This window comes from Nipponia nippon, unplaced genomic scaffold (assembly GCF_047370975.1).
Source record: "Nipponia nippon isolate SJK-2023a ecotype South Korea unplaced genomic scaffold, ASM4737097v1 scaffold_5, whole genome shotgun sequence".
NCBI classification, from domain to species: Eukaryota; Metazoa; Chordata; class Aves; order Pelecaniformes; family Threskiornithidae; genus Nipponia; species Nipponia nippon.
Genome location: NW_028262369.1, coordinates 86,636,435 through 86,655,485, shown reverse-complemented (window position 1 = coordinate 86,655,485; position 19,051 = coordinate 86,636,435). Strand labels below are relative to the sequence as shown.

The 19,051-nt window shown below is 42.4% G+C and overlaps 2 protein-coding genes across 5 annotated transcripts; one reads left to right on the top strand and one right to left on the bottom strand.

The window, feature by feature from the left end:
* Window positions 1-301: 301 nt before the first annotated feature.
* Window positions 302-18,599, top strand: LOC148052372 (uncharacterized). Of its 4 annotated transcripts, none has more exons than XM_087734366.1 (10): window positions 302-362; window positions 800-859; window positions 6,583-6,768; window positions 8,053-8,315; window positions 9,089-9,168; window positions 9,967-10,045; window positions 11,588-11,634; window positions 13,113-13,233; window positions 14,140-14,326; window positions 14,666-18,599. In XM_087734366.1, the coding sequence occupies exons 4-10, from the start codon at window positions 8,153-8,155 to the stop codon at window positions 15,354-15,356; spliced, it is 1,368 nt and encodes a 455-aa protein (XP_087590492.1). In that variant the 5' UTR covers window positions 302-362; window positions 800-859; window positions 6,583-6,768; window positions 8,053-8,152; the 3' UTR covers window positions 15,357-18,599. The 4 variants fall into 4 exon arrangements, with proteins under 4 accessions (XP_087590492.1, XP_087590494.1, XP_087590493.1 ...); XM_087734367.1 differs by lacking the exons at window positions 302-362; window positions 800-859 and adding exons at window positions 872-1,019; window positions 1,111-1,220; XM_087734369.1 differs by lacking the exons at window positions 302-362; window positions 800-859; window positions 6,583-6,768 and adding exons at window positions 872-1,019; window positions 1,111-1,220.
* On the bottom strand, window positions 3,990-14,613 carry LOC148052373 (uncharacterized). The gene is made up of 4 exons (XM_087734370.1): window positions 14,383-14,613; window positions 9,654-9,736; window positions 4,416-4,510; window positions 3,990-4,173 (listed from the first exon to the last, which is right to left on the bottom strand). Exons 1-4 carry the CDS (start codon window positions 14,575-14,577, stop codon window positions 4,043-4,045), a joined length of 504 nt encoding a protein of 167 aa, XP_087590496.1. The 5' UTR covers window positions 14,578-14,613; the 3' UTR covers window positions 3,990-4,042.
* Window positions 18,600-19,051: the final 452 nt, after the last annotated feature.

The following is a 19,051-nucleotide window of genomic DNA, read 5'->3' as shown; positions in this document are numbered from 1 at the left end:
ACGACTACGGCACATTCCTCCCGGCAGCGCACCCAGCCCGAGGCACCTCACGCCTCCTCGGCGCAGCCTCCGGCATCCCCCGCTTCCCCGCCGCCCTCCCAGGGGACCCCCCGCAGGCGGGCGGGTCCGGTCCTGCCCGCGGCCGCGGCGGCCACGCCGGGGCCGCGACACCCCCAGCCCCTCCCGGAGCCCGTCCCCAGCCCAGGGACAAGCGGCAGCGGCGGGGCGGGCAGGCGGCAGCGCACCACAGCCCGCGCTGCCTGCGCGCCTCCGCCGCCGCCGCGCAGGCTCGGGCCAGGGGCCGCGCCTCACCGCCCGCCCGCGGGCCCCCGGCTCGCCGCCGGCCCCGCCGCCCTCGGGAGGTGAGAGGGAGCCGGGGGAGAGGGTGGAGGCGGGCGGGGGCTCCCGGCTGCTGCCCTAGGGAGGGGGTTTCGCTCCCGGGTGCTGGCGGCCGAGCGGGACAGGCCTACCGCCCCCCCGGGCCCGCCGGCGGCGGCGCCCCTCGCCTCACGCAGTGGCCGCCGGGCGGAGGGGCCCCGCTCCCGGCTGAGGGCTGGCGGCCTTGGCTGCCGCTGTGGTGCGGCCCGCCCGAAGGCGATCCCTCCCTTCAACCCCGGGGTTGTGGGGGTGTCCCGGTTTGGTGCCTGGGGCGAGCGGTGTGCAGGGCATGGCGTCCCCCTGTGAGGGCAAACCTGAGGGGAGGCAATGGGCGCAGCGGGGCTGGCCAGATGGAGGCTCACAAGACTCTTGTTTTTCCTTTTTTTTTTTTTTTTTTTTTTTTTTTTAAATGTCCTGTCAGGACCAAAGCCCAGCTGAGGTGGTGCGCAGCGGTACCTGGAGAGGAGACGGAGATGCAGAGGTGAGGCCTGCCCGGGGCAGGGGCGCAGCAAGAGGGGCGGCGGGCCCCAGCACCCGCCGAGGGGAAGCCAGCACCCCTGCCGGGAGAAGGGGAGCAGAGGGAAGGTGGTGAGGGCCCTGACCAGCTCTAGCGCACGCACAGCATCCCAGGGAATGCTTAGGTGACGTTTCAGTACACACAGTTGTACTGTTGTACAACGCTACTGTTGTACAGCTGTATGCAGTTGTACACAAAGTTGCTTTCGTCCAAAGGTACGAAACGAAACAAAGTGCATGAAAAGAAGGAAGGAAGCGGCGTCAGCGCTTTGCAGCCAGGAGATCGCTGCGGAAAGGGGACCTACGACTTCTCCCATGCTGCGCAGGTCTGTGGTAGGGCCAGCCAGAGCTCTTATTTCCTTGCTTCCAATTTAGGAGATTCACCACCCTCTTTGTGCTTATTCCCTTTTCCACAATCAAAGAGCATAAAGCAACAAAATGCCTTCTGTCGAGCAAAAGACAAACAAAGAAATTCAACCATCCAAAACCCAAGCCAAAGTGCATCTGGCTTGGGATGAATACTGGACCACGTTAGCTGGGAGTGAGGATTTTTCAGAAAGCCAGGCTCCAGTCAAAAATGGACCCTGTCATTCGGAGTCTGAATATGAAAACAGCTTGCAAAACATTTTTTCAGACTTCTAACAAAAGAGTTGGTCCTTCTTTTGCTCTGGTATCTAGGCTACGTTGTGCAGGGCTCATGCATATCACTGGTTTTATTCACATGAGTAATTCCATTTGAATTTGGAGCGACAACGTGTATATGTAAAGTTACTCATATGCTTTTTCTCTCCTTTATATATTGAAATTATGTGGGTTTGTTTTTTTTTCCATTTGCTGGTGCAGCCCAGTAACTGTTGGCATCAAGGTTATTGTGAGCCATCACGGTTATTATTACTGTGTGCCTGCCTGACACCTTTGTTTTCCTTGCCAGGCTAAAATCCAGCTATTCCTCTCTATGCAATCTATTCCAGCTATGCAATTGTATCATCTGTTTTTATGCAACCATCTTTCACCTGACTGTGTAAATTCATTTTCTCTATAAAAGATCCTTTTTGTGCTCAGTTTTTCCTCCAGTCATTACCAACAGTTTTTCCAGTTGTGCCGTCTGATTCTTTCTCACGCAAGTCTCTCATGACTTCTCCCATACTGTGTAATCTAAATTCATACTGATTCTAACATGATATCTGGATGTTTTAACATTTGCCAGCTGGAACATTTTATTATTCTCATTGCCAAATGCCCTCTCTTTCCTCCCTCCTATTTCTTCAAGCTACAGTTTCTGCTATTCTCATAACCTTGTATGTCTTTTCTACCCCATCTCTCCATGTTCGTCCAAGGGCAAAATGTCTTGGGGACAAGAAAAACACGTTGTCTATCTTCCCGAAGTGTGGCATTAAGTTGTAAGTGTGGCTGAGTGTTTTATTAGATGTTCCATTTCCTCAGTCAGGGAATATAAAGAACAAACAAGTAAAATTCAGTGCATACTTTTTTTTCTATGGAAGATAACAGCTTTTCACTGATACGCTCTCAGCTGTCAAGTATATACTATAGTAGTCTTAATTTGTGCTTGAGGAGAGTAGGCAGACTGGGCAGCCACTGACTCCTTTGTCAACCAGAGTCTTTCTTCCTAGCCTAGAAAATTTTGTGAATTAGCACAAGTAGAGTTTCTCTTAGGAAATAAAGTATTTTTGAAGTATCTACTGTATCTTGAAAGAATCCAACTAGTTAGTTTTTGTGAAATCCCCAAAATGATGCCTTTTGGAACATTGAAAACTGCTCTTTCTGGGGGGAAGGGGTGATGACCCATGTATTGGAGTGACCTGTTTCCAGTGGTGACAGCACAAATTACTTCCAAGGAAAAGGTAAAAGGCCAAATACACCTTAGGCCTCCTTGTGAACATGGTGGGAGTTTCTCATTTCTTTTGTCTTGAAGTGTGAGGGCCAGGAACTGTATTTCCTCCCTCTGCCATATCTAGAACTTGAAAAATTACCTGTTTGTCTCAGCTACTGTCCAAAGGGCCATCTTGCTGTAGTGACACTTTACAGTCAGGGCATCTACCCCAGTTATATGGTAGGACCACAACAGAGAACGAGCTTTTGACATGCCTATGGATAGAGTCAGCAACATGACCTTAAATAAGATTTGAAAAGCAGATTAGATTTCTGTAGTAAATATTCTATTAAGGACCAAAAATAAATAAAACCCATATGCACTTACATTGATTATCAGCATAAACTTTTGATCAGGCATGGCTGGTGCACTGGATTTATATATCCATAATGTGCTGTGCTTGTGCCACCTACAGATGTGTACTTCAGGAAGCTCTTTCTCAGAAACTTCACTGAAAATTGGGTTGCAGTCAAATGATTAATTGCAGTTCTGGAAGTCATATTTAACAGATTACCTTGGGAGATCTACTACTGAAAACCATATATTCTATTTTTTTAAAATGAAAGAGCCTGTTCTTCTTTAAAAAAAAATCGAAACAACAAAGCAGCCCACCAAATCCCAAACAAAAACTGATATTTTAATTTACTAAGGAAAATAAGCCATGAAAGTAAGGTAATATAGATGTATTTATTTTTAAGACTTATTTATTTATAAGACTTATTTCAATACAGTGGCAAAGGTGATTTCCTGATTCATATATTAGAGTTCTATATAAAGATGTAACAATCTCAGAAATATTTTAAGTAGTGAATTTCTTTTTTCCAGAAGTCCCCACCACCACCATATTTGGGAAAGAGGTTAAATATTTACTGTATTATCCCAAACCAAGTTGTATTTGTTTACTTAAATATGAGAAATATACTTAGCACATAGAAAATACAACTGGATATATTTATACTTCTTTATTTAATAAATTCTTGTATTTATTACTACTTAAGAACTCGCCTTGTAATAGAGATTGAGTAGTGCTACACAGTAATGAACATAAAGGATTTCTTTTCTGGGTGAAAGCTTCTAGAAAAAACCCAAAATATAATATATTAATAATGTCAATTTGCAAAATTTCATTTTGCAATTGTATGTAAACATATGAATTTATTCTGAAATTATAAAATTAGAGCTTTAATATTAATGTGATCTGAATTAAGGAAACACAATACCTTACCTGCAGAGCTCCAGAAATAAGCAGACAGCTGTTCACAGGGAAAGATTCGTGACGCTCTCATCTGCTTTGCAGTAAAGGTGCCAGTGCCCTTGGTGGTGTAGGACTGCTCGCTCCAGAAGTAGTGGTTGCATAGTTAAATATATAAGTTTACAGTATATAGAAACTGTAATTATACATGACTGTTTTAGAAGAGTTACCTCCTTTGAAATACCTGTTCACTACAGAAAGAATTCTGAAGCACTGAAATACATGGTGATAATGTTTAAGAATCCTACCCTAAACTTGTTAAAATTCAAATAAGTGTTATTTAATATAAAAGCCTTTCAGATTTTCTGTAAATTTTCAGTATGTGTGCTCTGAGCTTTATAAAGACAACAGAGGTGTTATTGTTTTACTTGAAAGTACCTGTCATTTTTCTGAACCCTGAAATCGGGATGGAGCTGTGTCCCCTGCTTTGTTTTGTCGTTTTGCAAATCCTCTTTTTGTCCTTCAGCCTCCCCCTGTAAGAACAAACACTGTTTTTCATCTCCTTCCTTTTGTCTTGACTTCTTCAAGTTGTAAGCTCAGTCATGTAGTAACTGTATGTTTACAACATATAGCAAAACAAGGCTCTTATTTCAATTCAGAATTATAATAATGCAGAAATATTACACATACTCTATATTCCCAAAGCCATTCTGGAGTTTCAGGTTGAAATTCTGAAGCTGAGCATCTCTGAAAATTAATTCCTGTATTTTGAAAACAAGCAAACGACCACACACCACCACCACCCCGAAACAGTTCATAACAACTTGAATTTAAGAAATAATAAAATAGCAAACCTAAGGATACTAAAAATCTATCACACATAGTAAGGCATTGCAAGTAAATGTGATGTACTGAAAAAAGGCCCTGCCCTCTAAGCTACTCTAAGCAAAGTGATTTTGTTTTTAAAACTAGTAATTCGTAACTGCCTTGCAAGTCTTTGGTCAAAATTTTCTCCATATTCATGCGGGCAGTCCCGTTGGAACACACATTACAATAAAACCACCACTAAAGCAAAGGTTTGTAAGATAAGTAGAATCAGGAAGATCTGTTATTTTTTTGAAGAGCAGTAAAACATCAAGTTGCCTAATAAGAAAATACAGTGTTCTGCACATAGAGGTGCAAGGGTTGAGCTCAGAAGACTGGGTCATTAACAAAACAAACAAACAAAAATATTTCCTACTTTTTTCCCCCAATATGAGTGGTTTCATATCTCATTATACTTCAAAAGGCACAATCCTCTGAAATCTGAAACTTTTCTGAGTATATTGAAAACAGATGGAAATGAATCAGGGGACCGAGGTAGAAAAAAGCTTTAATGAAGATCTATTTAAGTAATACTTTAAATAAAGAAATAATTTGTCCAAGAAACCACATCTAATAGAAAGATAAATAATTATATAATGAACACATAAACTGCATTTCCTGAAGTAATTCCTGTCTTTCTGCATTTCCTGAATTATTTGTATTATGAAACAGTAGCATGGCGCCATTAATTGATAAGCCCTCTGTGCTATAGTTACCACGCTAATTGCAGCTCTTTAGGTCCTCGTCTCACAGCTCCTCCAGCCGTTTAACAATTGGGATTGATTGCACAGGAGCTATTTTTAGAATGAAATGGTAGAAGAGTTTGGAGAGCAGCAGCCATTTTTTTGTGTGCTACAGCTGTTTTGGGAAAAAAAAAAAGTTGGATAAAAATGTTCTGAGTTGTCTTTTTGGGTATTTTTTTTGGAAATTCTGCTGAAGTTAGAGCTTCCTATTGGATAATTGATCTTGCTTGTACCAAGTTGAAGCTGAGGTCAGTGTTGCATGACACAGGATACTTCTCGGTGACAGTGTTCTCAGAAGAGAAGCAGTTTTTCTTTGGAAACAGGACTGTTAAGATAGACAGTAGATGAACTTTGGTGAGCCTGGTTCTATAGAAAGGCGATCCAGGAGTCAAGTTTGTCATGTAAAATACCAGTGATGAAAGGCAAGATTCAAGATTAACTTTGAATGTGCTTTTTTTCCCCAACTCTGAAATGTTGTGCAGTTTGTGATTGTAGGTCTGCTTCCAAGAACGCTTTACGCTGAGAGAGTAAATGGCTGTGATTCACAAGGGTCCATGACACTCAGAAGGTGTGACTGGGAGGAGACACCCATTCAGTTAGTCCCAGATTGGCCTTTTGTTATCCCATCCTGCTCGCCTGCCTTACACAAGGTTCAGCTGGGGTAGATAAACAGGTGGACAGGATTTTGTTCCTACTCTACTATGTGAAATCAGGGCTGTGGTCTTCTCTGAATGTGTGTATAATAGGAGGCAAGGTTTGTAGGAAGAATAACAAACAGAAATATGTAGGAAGAGGAGTAACCAGTTTTGTAGCTGGGAAAAAAAACAAAACTCAAGGGGACAAGCCTGTTTTACCTTCGTAAAGTATTAATAGCAGAGACCTATCACCTTTTTCACATTAAATTATATCAATAGTAGTAATACCTTGGCACTCTCACACAGCACTGCATCAGCAAATATGAAGTGTTTTACTAAGGAAGTGTCTTTGTCCCCATTTAGCTGTGGAAGTAAACAGATGAATCGGCTGTGGCTTTGGCAGAGGTAGGGAGAGGACCCGTGCTTTGCGACTTCAGCTGCTTTTCCCTTCTCAATGGCATGCCATAAAGTGTTATGGACTTACACACCTATAATGCTTCAGTACTTCATAGCTGCTAATTCCCCAGGAAAAGAGAAGTGCACACCTGTGTAAGTGCTGCCAATCTTGTATTCTTTCAGACAAAACATAAAAAGAATATACTTCAGTTTTCTACAGTAATAACTTACAATACTGGTTTGCATAAACAAGGTGAACACAATTTAAATAGCTAGTCTTGCCAGAATAGGCTGCAAGAGATTCTGCAGCATGTTTTTGTCACTGAATATATTCCAGTCTTACAAATGGTAAATTTTAGAGATAAGTTAAATTAGATACATGCATTTCATATTAATATGAAATATGTATAAAAATATGAAATATTACTATCTTCTGTAGCTTGTTTTACTGTAATCTTTGCTCTTCCTCAAATTATGTGCAACTTCTGCTGGACTTCTCTGTAAGCACCTGAAGAGAGTGATGCAGTAAGGATTAATCTTGTAAACACTTCCCGGGTCACTTCTTTTGGTTACTGACTATGGAAATAAATAGTGATAAGTACAAATTATGGATACAGTGAAAATACAGACTTACACCTTTTGCAGCTAGAATATTTAATATCTGAAGCATCTCGCTGTAGCATGTTGTCTCATTGTGTCTATTTTGATTTCAGGAATCAAAATAACAGTTAAGCTGTTCATATTTTATACAGACTGTGCCCTACCTTCCTATACATTTAACAGAGAGAGAGGTCAGTAGTATCAGAGAGACACTGGGCTACAGTTTCAGGACAGTAGCAGTGGTGACACCCCAGAAAATCCAAGGACCTGGGATAATATGCATGCTACAAAAAGCACTTTGTATCGCCCCTGGTACTTGTGTCTTCACAGAACACAGTGACATCTTGTGGCAAATGAAAGGATAGTGTCATTTTTTCCAGATGCATCGTAATTTCAGCTGGTTTGCAAGTGAAAGTCTAAATAAATTCCGGACCACTGCTAATGCATTACTTTCATCTGTAATATTCACTCTTTCTGAATTTTGTTTTAAGTACAGGTTTGTTTAAGTACTTTTTCGTAGCGTAAAAAGACCAAGCGTTGGTTTCTGCCATATTGCAAATGCAGTTTATCACTTCTGTTTGCCGATATCCTGCGGAAAACGTTCTGCTCCAGGAACTTTCCTATCCCAGTCTCACTGATACAAGACTCAGAGTCAGCATTTCAAATGCTTTGCTTCAGTTAGCGTATTATCACAGATGGCCAAAATTGTCAGGTTGCATTGGTTGGGAGTGAGAAGAAAACACAGTAACTTTTTATCATAAGGCAGAGACTTTTCTTTTTTTTCTATCTTTTTTCCCCCCTTTTTTAACTTGAGCCTATTTTTTTGTCTTTTTACAGACCAAGCTGGGTTTAAGCCCTGTCCCTGCTGTTCTGGGACCCTCCCCTGACATGGCTGTCCTTTGCAAGTCGATACTTGGATAAGATCCTAGTTGTCAGCATGAAAGGAAAAATGACACACTGTGGTTGGAAATCTGCGCCCCAAAAGAAGCCCTCTCCCTGTGATCGATATAAACATGCTTGCATTATTTGCAGAGGATTTGTTTATCTCTATGGAGGGCGGAACACCACCAGCCTTAGGGATTTCTGGCGATACAATGTAGGTAAGTTTGCCCCTTCGCTTGTATGTCAGGATTAAAGAGATTCTACAGCCAGCCATCATGAAATTGGGGGTGCCCAGTAGTTAACAGATTATTCACATTTAAAGTCTCTCCATCAAAATGATGGATAAACTGCATTTTGTTCATTGGGCAAATGGTGTGTGTTTGTTCCTGTTGCAGCTGTCCCAGAAAGTTTAGATTTCAGTTCAGTTCCTTTTTTTTTTTTTTGACTAGAAATACTGAGTCATTTAAAATATCCTAGTTCTAGCAAGGGATATCAAAGACATAGCTTTATTGACTCTTTAACATAGGAATAGTTTATGCATGTAAAAGTGCACAACGAGAACACATGAATACAATACCTTGTAAGACTGTATTAATAATGCACGATCAAATATGACACTTTATTTTCTTACTTAATGTATGGTGTTCCCTGTTCAATGGTTGTTACTGGAATAAAACACAGAACTGTGCTGGGGTTCATGCTCATAGAATACTTGGGTTTTGATGTAGGTAACAGTACAGCATTAAAATAAAAGCAGTAACAAGATCAATTTTTATTACATTTAAGTTTGCTAAATAGAAAAATGCACATATTTAATTTTGGAGGAAGTGCCTCAGTCTTCTGAACTAACAGAGAGGAAAGATGACAAAATGCTTTATTTTCCCCCATTGACTCTGGCAGCGCAGCCAAATTCAAAGCCGATCTTTTCACCTTTTCCCTAATATTTATGTGTTGAGTGCACCGCTGTCTTAACTTCAACTTTGGTTTATAGGAAAAAATGAATGGGAAATGCTGGATTGCTCAAGAGATGGTCCAGAAGAACTAGAAGAACATTCAATGGTGGCTTATAAGGTAGTAGACCAAGATTTATATTGTCGGTATCCTAACATTTTATTTCCTATTATACAATGAAATAAAACGTCATACATTATTATGTACTGACATACTATACCCAGAAGATACTTTTATGTCACTGCAATTCTGGATATAGCTGTACCAATGTTTTGGAATCTTTCTGAATAAAGTGACAGTATTTTAGCTTTGCAGCAGTGTGCAGCTCCCCGATTTCCTCAGTCAATGCTCAGTTCCTAATAGTAATACAAAATAAAGACCTTGGCAGCACATTCTTTGACTTAGTTGTAACAGTTGCTCTGAATTCATTTGCATGATAAGCTACAGCATAAAAACATTCACTTAAGAACTTGCATAAAAGAGGGACGGGGGAGTGAAGGCAAACAAGAATTACAGCTTTGCTTGTGAGGGGAAAACAGAATTTAGGATATCAGGAGCTGCACTGCAATGAAATCTTTCTATAAACATGCATAATCTAATATTACCTGAGCAATGCCTCTGAGAGCTCCAGATCCGCATCCCTCAAGCTGTCCCAGATTGATGAAGGAGTGGTTCTGGAATGCTGTCCCTGTTAAAATAGCACAACGTTCATCAGGGTTTCCTACTGGGAGAGGATAAAGAGATGATTAAAAGTTGGTGGCTTTTTGTGATTGCCTCTTGAATTGTTAATAGATCATCATATGCATTATTGTTGTTTATATTTTGGTGATGGCAGCCTTTTCATTTAAGAATTGCTTAAAAGATTATTTTCTCGCTATATGCCTACCTGTAAGTGACAAATATTTTTGCATTTTGCAGGGCACCCTGTATATTTTTGGTGGAATGGTGGATTCTGCTTTCACACAAGCAAAAACTCCTCTCTGGATGTACGACATTGGTATGATACACAATAGCCAGTCTCTTCCATGGGACATTCCAAGTCCATAGGTACTAATAAATAGTAAGAGCCAAACTGTTTTCTGCTGCTTGTAACGTAGCCTTCCCTAGGCTTTACAAGAAATAATGCGTGTAAAACTGTGTGCATATGTTCCCCCTAAAATTAGGCTGTTAAGCTATCAAAGAATCAGCTCTTACTTTAATTAGAAAGTATTTTATGGGAAAGTTTTATGTATTTTAAGGTCTCAGAATTTCCATTCCTCCCCTTCCCTGAAGTTTACTATTTGGTCATAAAACCCAATAATTATTACAGGTAATATTTAAAGTTTTTTCCTTATGTTACATAAATTTTTAAAACCAAGCTCTTTGTTTTATTATGGAAGAAAGTGGATCAGTAAAGTATATCTCATTTTGTATTTTTACTGAAGAAATACATAAGCTAGCAACAGCAATGATGGAACAGGAAAAAACAAGTATAATTAAACAAGAAGGTGGGAAATCAGCATTTCACGGCACAGGTTTTTTTTTCCCTAAGAACAAACATTTGGCATTTCTTAAGTGTGTACTATAATAAAAGCAGTGCAACATTTGAATTTAATAGCAATGTCATACACTGTATATTCTCCCTTTGGAAATACTATGTATAGTAATGGCTGCTTATTTTGGTGTCAGACGGAGAGGGGAGAGAGAGAGATTGATTTCTTTTTAAGCTAGTAAATCCTGTGGCAAGACCAAGATTTAAGTTTCCTGGCCTCTTTTGCTACTTCACTATGTAACCTTAAGTCAATGGGGTTTTTTTTAATCCTTTCTTTGTTTTCCACCATTTGTCTGAAATACTTACTTGCTGAAAGAACAGAGATCCTCAGATAGAATATATTTCATAGGAGAAAGCATCTTATTAGTCATGGTACTTATCAGTGAAAACTGGGAATAAGTTATTTAAAGTTTGTTGCGTGTCTAGTTTTTTCATGGTCATTTAAAATCTTTCCTGGCAAGTATAGCTTTTATTAATGTAAGCTTGCACTGCTTTCTCATTCTACCTCTGATGCTGGGTATCTGATATTTCCACTCCTTCATGGTGATCATAGATCAGTGATTTTTGACTGTTACTTGAGGACTACTTTAAAGGGATCTGTGAAAAGGAACAAGAAAAATAAGGCTGTTGTCATAAGGTTTACATAATAAATAGAAGGAGCCATACATCCATTGCTAAATCTGGGGATTCTGCAAGTTCGGAAAATGCTGAAAATCACAGGTTATTTCTGCATTGTGAAATTTAGCCTTAGGAAACAGGAAATACAATATGGTATCTCTGTGATTCGATATCAGATAAGGACACAGGAAAACTATTTAAACTATGTCTCCTGTAAGTCCCTTGTTACTGCTGTCTTAGTGGGAAGCAGATTTCTTCATCCTTGTCAGTGGAAAACACCAGGATGAGACTTACTTGAAAATTAGATCTGTAATTTGAAAAATTAATGTTGGAGGAGTGTCCTCTTGTGGTCTGCGATCTAAACTGCGCTTTATTAAAACAATCCCCTAGATTCTGCAAGATGGACAGAGTGCCGTAACGTACCAGCAGAGACTGAGGTAAGGAGCCAGGAAGTGGTGAATGTGTGAATCAAATGCCTGTTGCTTTGTTGATTAAACAGATTGCTTTGAAATATGTTCCCCCAAACAGTTCCAATCTTATCTCTTCAGAGACATGTGGCTATACTTTATTTCTTTGCATTTTCAATAGCGAAGGCTTTTTCCTTCTTTAAAACAGTGTTTAAAAATACTGCTCTTAAAATTTAAGTCCTATATAAGAAGTTAAGTCCTCTCCTGTGCTACTGCTTCTGTTTTTCTGAAATCCTTATCAAGAAAACTCATTTTGAATGGAATATTGCAACCATACATGAAGTCTGTGCTTTTAAAGTAGGGTTGTGAACACAGATTGGCAGTCGCACTAATAAATTTGAAATATGAAGTGCTGCAGCATTTTTCATTTCTTCAGTCTGAACACGTGGACTCACCAAGATACTGCCACTTCTAAATGAAACTACTGGAAGCATTTATGTCCTGGTCTTATGAGGCTGGTTTTATATCACTACCTGTAAAGAATGACTCATTTTTTGCTATTGAAACTTCATCCTCACAACGTTACTACACTATGAAATTGCACAAAGATTTGTTAAGATGTGATACAGTTACTACTGCGGTTACCTGTGTTTGGTGGAGGAGTCAAGAGAAAGTTTGGGACTGCAGGGTCATTTGTGGGGGGAAAAAAAAAGGTGTTATATGGTTGATGAAATTTTGTTTATGTACGACAAATATGATGGAATTATGTATGCACTCCTTCCTACACGCAGGAGTAAACAGTTTCTTGTAATTATCCTAAACTAAATATAGAGAAGATGGCTTCCCCCCGCCCCCCAAAAACAAGGGCTGTTTGAGAAGAAACAACCAAAGGAGAACCAAAGGACCAAAACCAAACACTTGCCTTATATTTTGGTTTGGCTTTAGCTGGGCCTCCCCAGGTTTGGGTCCACGAGTGTCAGCAGTGCTGAAAACTGCTGCAGACGCAGTGGGAACTGCCGGGTTTCCTGCTGAGGGCCTGGGCACAGCCTAGGACTTGTGGCCGGGCGAAGCCACACCAAGCAAAACGAGTGAGAGTTACTCTTGGGATTAAAGTTTCCTCAGCGTGGAAAGGCTGTGCTTGATGTTGGAAAGGGCTACATCCCCCCATCATATTCCCAAGAGTCGCCCGCTATATTTACAGCCTGTCCCGGAACCGTGCCTAGCAGTAGTTGTGAAAGCAGCACTGCTGATGTGAGTGCAGAGGGGGAGGCTGTAGGCACGGGATACTGTGGTGCACTTAAAAAGGGAGGGCTGCTTAGATTTGAGAATGGTTTATATTTGCATCGATACCAGTCTTCAGTGGTGGGTTTATTCTGTATTTTCAAAGAAGTTTAACCCAACCCAAAGCAGTGGTTTTCATTACTTGGGCATATTCCCAAGGCAGACATTGCGACTGATACGACTTGATCTGCTAACAGTTTTTTTGTCTTATTATTAAACGGTTTTAGAGCTCGGCACCAACTAACAGAAAAGGTCACAGCGCAGTGGTGTACCGTTCCAGCATGTGCATCTACGGGGGATACTTTGGCATCAGAGGCATTTCACAAGAGTTCTGGACTTTCCATTTTGGTAAGTTAAAAAGCACGATAAGGTTTTGATCCAGTCTAAAACGATGGCTGCTGCAGGAAAGCATGGCTTGCTCTGTTAAGAAAATTCTTATTGGTAGAAATGTAAGTTAGTTTTGGCTTCTGTTTAGCAGCATTTAATTATGAATTCTGTCAATTAAATTAATACCCAGCTGAAATTAATTAGACTATATTATAATGGAAGAAGTTTTGCAGTATTTGCCAGTTTTAGAGCTGAAAATCAGGGAGAATGTTTTGTTCACTATTCACTAAATTCTTCAAGGATTACCAAAAACTTGGAGATGCAGCGGAGTCCCTGACTTCAGCCTATTAATGCCATCTTTTGAGTCTCAAATCTAGAACTGACCATGGGGAGCCAAACCTGACAGGAGATGGTTTCATTAGCATATTCATCGCTAATCTGGTGGTTGCAAACCAGATGATTCCCAGAGACTTCCTAGAGGATAGCTTTTGTTATCTGGTGGCCATTCAGTCGCTATTTTGAAACGAATGATGGGTTTATCTCATCCTTCATTCTCTCACAGGGAGAATAAGCACAGACATTAATGAAGGAATGTTTTTGTTGACTGATTTTTCCCTCTTATAGCCAGGAAATTATCTTTCCGTGTCAGAGTTAATGAATTAACAAAGCTGTAGGAAAAACTGCTCTGTAAATACAATTTCCATGGCATCTGTCATACAGCATCTGACATTTTCATTAAAAGTTTATTTCAAAACTGCTTTTTTAAATGCACTTTTCCAGTGTCAGAATTTAAGCTGCTAGCTTATAATAAGCTTAGAGCAGAAACCCTTATTCTCCAACAGAATAGTTACTTTGTTCTTGAAGCAAATCCCTCCTCAAATACTAGGGTAAATTTGGTACAGCTATAAATTAATATTTTGCTTTCAGATACAAGAAAATGGTTGTGCGTTTCCACCCCACCTCACGGTGCTGGCCCAGGACCTCGGCACGGCCATTCAGCCGTGGTTTATCACACAGGCATGTACCTCTTCGGAGGACTGATGGGGCTGAGTGAACAGAAGGACTTGTGGAAGTGGGACTTTGTAAGCAGCAGCTGGTCCAACATCAGAACAAGGTAAACTATACTATTTGTTACACTAAATTAATACAGAAAGAGAGAATTAGTCTTACCATTTGATACTGCGTGCAGGCAGAGAGGGAGATGTTGCCCCTTTGGTAATCACAGGAACTGTTCAGATCAAGACGCAGTACTGTGGCCATCCCTGAGGCTCCAGTTGGCTTTCCTTGGAAGAGCCGTTGGCAACGCGTTGATGCAGCTGTCAGCAGTGTAATTTTGGTGTCCCAGCGCAGCTGTTCAGCAGCCATTCTTTTGAGTCAAAAGAAAAACAGAGGCTAAAATCAGCGTTAGTTTCTTGTTGGTCTCCCTTTAACTGCCGGTTTCTCTCACATTCAGCCAAGGACCTCCTCCAGTGACAGGTCATGCTTCAATAGTCTTCAAAGACTCTATGCTGGTTTTTGGTGGAGGGATTTCAAATTCCAGTCCTACTGATGACCTCTGGAAGTATCATTTCCACACGCAGACATGGAAGAAGCTAAGCAGTACTACGAAGGCAAACTTTTCTCCTAAAATGTATCACTGCATCTTAGGAACTGGTGTTGATTTCCAGACTACCTCAGATTTCACTAACACATTCCCCAGCCGCTGGAAGAGTGAGCAGAAGGACCATCACCAGCTGGTGACCATCCCAAAGCACACTCGCTTTTGCAACTACTTCCGTCGCCAGCCTGCGTACCGAGCGTTCAGCAACAAGGAAAGCAATGCAATTGAAATGAAAACCTTCAGCTTGCCTCTGGAGCCAGGGGGCTTTTGTGCGTTTCAGACCACTTCAGAGGCAGAGCTGGACCCAAACGGAGCGACAGGCATTTTGTCAAAGGACAAGGCTCTCCGTCTGTTTGTCTCTTCAGAAGAAGAGACACTTGCTGCTGCCCAGATTGTGGGAGACGAGGAGGGAACCGACTGTCAGCACGCGACCGCCGTGGATGAAGTTAGCAGCGATAGCAATGTGCTGCTGCTCATTGGGGGTAAACCTTTGTCCAGCTTCTCCGAGATCTCATTCCGGCAAATGGAGTTTGATAGCTTGTGATCGCTTTGATTGCAAAGCGAAAGAATAAATTTCCACCAACGTGCCAGTAGGTGGTAAACCAACTGCTTGCAACTTCTTCAGTTTCCTATCAGCACACTGGGGGGAAAAAAAAAAATTAAACCTTCTCATACTTGCTGTGAACAGATTTTTTACAATGTGAACAAAACCTGACATATATGTAATCACAACTTGCCTGTAAGTTGCAGTTTTTGAGAGGATCTTGTTGGAATGCTGCTCTTTTTGTTACTTTTTCTTCTGGTCAGTTAATACCCTTTCAAATGGCAGTGGCTGATGCTGCCTTGAAAATCAGAACTACAGGTAACCCCTGCTGGCTCCCTAACTGCCATTTCAGGTGCAAAGCCTGCTCATTTTGCACTGGCATAAGAAATAAATATGCACCCATAAACCTGTATTGAAGTCAAGTTTGTGCACGTCACGTTGGAGGGATTTGATGAATCTTAATAGCAGCGTTTTTCTAAGATGTTTAAGATCTTGTTTTCTTCAGAGAGTGTTCTTTGCACAAGCTATTTGCAACGTGAGATGGCCTATAACAAAGAAGAAACCCAACAGAGAAATTAGCAAGTGAGATCTAGAAGATACTCAAGGATTGCGTCTAACCCGGAGGAAGTGAAACCAGGAGTCCGCCTGAAAATCAGGTGCAGCGTTAGACCAGAGGAAACGCATCACACCTGGAAGAGCAAACTAGCGGCCCAGGGAATGCTCGGTCTGATGACTGAGCACAGGATCAAAAGGTTTTGACTTGCTATTGGAAAGAGGAAGGCTTGACAGGAGCGGCACAAAAGAGAAGCTGCTCTGATGGGTAACTCAGATTTCAGTCACAAAGGGATTTCTGCTTTTCCAACTCCATCTCTCTCTGTTCTGTCAACACACGTAGTATTTGTTACACGTTTCCCCTCTATACTCACAAATCCTGAGTTCGTGTATGGTTTTTCTTTGTGGAAAAGAAAAAGTGCTTTATTGGAAAGGTAATGCTGTCCAGTGTTTCAAGCATTTATTTCCACAGAAGTTACTGAGATACTGGCCTTCTGACTGAGCTTCAGCCTTCTGTAAGAAGAGATGCTGACGTTTGAAATTAGCGGGAAGCGTGATTTAATACTTCTGAATATTTGAAAAGATCACTTTTCAAAAGTTTCGTAGGACTAATGAATGTTAAGTGAGAGTATTTACAGATACTTTCATCATCTCTTCACAAGTAGCTGTCACATGAATTCAACAGGAAAATTATAGATGAGTTCGCAAAAAGCTACTCAAGAGTTATTTGGACCTTCCGTGACCTTTGCTTGGAAACAGAGGAGCGTATGCTGCCGCATGAATAAAGCCTGCTGCACTTCATCTCAGCGCGTGCTCGTTTTCTGAGCTTTCATGAATTTAAAATATGTATTTACATTTTCAAAATGAACAAGGAACTTACCTTTCTGAACAGGGAACGCGCTCCCGCAAGCCCCCGTCATCTCCTGGCACCTCAGCCGCCTCGAGGGCTGCCCGGGCTTTCAATTTCTCCACCAAGAGCAGGGAATTGCCGAGTGAGAGGAGGTACGCTCGGGAAGGACGTCATGCAGCCCTTGGGCTGCGCGCGTACCGAGCACCGCAATCGTAAATCAGCAGCGTGTTTTTCTTTTGCTGGCTGCCGTGTCTGTTTTGGCATTTTCCAGAGAGCGCTGCTGTAACCATGCAGACTTTTATCTAGGCTTGACGAGGGAAGGAAATTTAACTGGAGAGGGCAACAATAAACCAGTGATTTTCCAAGTCACGCGAAGGCCTCCTGGCAGGTACAGGTATCCTGGGGATGTGCAAGAGCCCCAGGAAAATGCCATCCAGCCTCTGCCGTTCCTCCCCCCCCCCCGCGCCCAAACTCCCTTCCCTTTGGCAGCCCCACAAAGGGTTTAGCATTTACTTGGAGCCAACGCAGGCAGGACACGAGCCAGCCCAAAGGCAATGGCTTGGCACGGGGAGGAAAAAGCAGCTTGCAGGACGTGCCCATCTCCCCCGTTTCCTCCCCTCGCCTCTGCCGGCGTGCCAAGTCAGGTGGCTGCACCAGCGCCGCCAGCACAACTCCAGCTTCTTCACCTAAGAGATCCCAAGCCTCTCAAACCGGCCCGATGCCATGGGGGCCCCGCTGTTCCCCAGCCCCTGTGCAGGACGCGAGGTGTGCAGGAGCTCGAGGAGGGGCTGCGGATGGGGAGAGGTGGGCTCAGGGCTCGCTCGTGGGAGGCTGAGCCGCAGTTAAGCCCCAGTAATGCTACGGAAGAGAAGGGAGCTCCAGTCCTGCAAGTCGACTCTGTGCTAGGGCAGACTGGCTGGGGCCACCGGAGGCTGTTTCTCCCCTTACTGGCCCATTCCCAGGTCTTTAAGAAACGAGGGTGAGCTCAGGCTGGAAGGGAAGGGGTTCGAGAGGTAAAGAGGCTGCGTCCCGCAGCCGCTCAGCGGCAGGAGCGCTCCTCTGCCCAACACCTTGGTCCCTGCTGGGCACGCATGGCCCCTCTTTCAGGTATCTGAGACCTCGGCGCGCAATCCTCGCTTGTACCGCTGCGTCACGTTTCCTGGGTCATCTTCCCTTTCAAAACTCAACCAGTGCTATCAACGACGCGTAACGGGGTTCTCGGAGCACCTCAAGGGGTTTCACTCCCGTTTTCCTGGCACATTTTCACCCAGCGCAGTCACCTTTTCACAGAGGAAGAGAAGAGTCTTCGTGGATGTGCTTACAGCTATGATATTTCTCCGTAACTGTAGCAGTTTAATGAGAATTAATCCCAGGCCCCAGTGAGCAACTAAAAGCTGCTGCCATCTGAAAGCTCTGGGGCAGCCTGCATGCAACAACGAACGGAATGACTCTGGCTAACGGCAGCCATTGAGAAGCAAACCAAAACCATTTTTGGCTGGGCACGGCCTGAGGGGGCTGCCACCGAAGCTAGCTGTTCTAACGCGCCTCTGAAAAAACGGGAAGCTTACATGTATTTGAGATGCCCACGGCCTAATTCAATCCATAGAATACAAGCAAAAGGATGCGGCGTTCTTCTGTTGTCTGATCTGAGACACGAGGTGCACTGCTGCATCATAAATCATACATAAAAGAGAGCAAATTGATCTGCCGGTCTCGACAAACCGTCTTTAATTACCGCTCAGGTTCTGAACAGTAAAATGCACGAATAGCAGAGGGGCTTTCTTCTATAATGTAGACATTTAAACAGGCTTTTTTTAAATAATAAAAAATATCTAAACGAAGCATGTTTCATTGTTTTGAGTTATAAATGGATTTGAAGAACAATTCAGTGGCTTATCAGCAGGAGCGTAGTTTGACCTACACAACAAATTATCCCACAGGGGAAATGACTTTCTATGAGCTTAGTCATTAGGATGGAATTATTTCGCTTCCTTTTGTCATTAGGATGGAATTATTTCACTTCCTTTTGACACTTTCCCAAGTTTATTAATTGTTGAGAAACAAAGATGATCAAACAGTTTGGTTGCCCTTCGCTGCCTTCTGAAGCATTTCACCGAAGTCAGGTTTTGGAAAGAAACAGTTCTCTCTAACCACCCACCAGCATCGCTGAACTTCACAGCCTAAACCAATCCCTTGTGGGGAATAAAAGCACGCTGCTCAGCGAACCGGCAGGCACGCTGGTCTGCATTTGGTGGAACGACATTTGCAGGTTCTAAACTTCCTTTCTGGGCAC

Coding starts and splice junctions, on each gene's coding strand:
- LOC148052372 (XM_087734366.1), top strand. CDS start 8,153: ATGAAAGGAAAAATGACACACTGTGGTTGGAAATCTGCGCCCCAAAAG. Junction 8,316..9,088: donor TTTCTGGCGATACAATGTAG/GTAAGTTTGCCC, acceptor TTTGGTTTATAG/GAAAAAATGAATGGGAAATG. Junction 13,234..14,139: donor GTTCTGGACTTTCCATTTTG/GTAAGTTAAAAA, acceptor TTTTGCTTTCAG/ATACAAGAAAATGGTTGTGC.
- LOC148052373 (XM_087734370.1), bottom strand. CDS start 14,577: ATGGCTGCTGAACAGCTGCGCTGGGACACCAAAATTACACTGCTGACA. Junction 9,737..14,382: donor CCTGCACGCAGTATCAAATG/GTAAGACTAATT, acceptor CTATTTTAACAG/GGACAGCATTCCAGAACCAC. Junction 4,511..9,653: donor CTCTCAGAGGCATTGCTCAG/GTAATATTAGAT, acceptor TTGTTCTTACAG/GGGGAGGCTGAAGGACAAAA.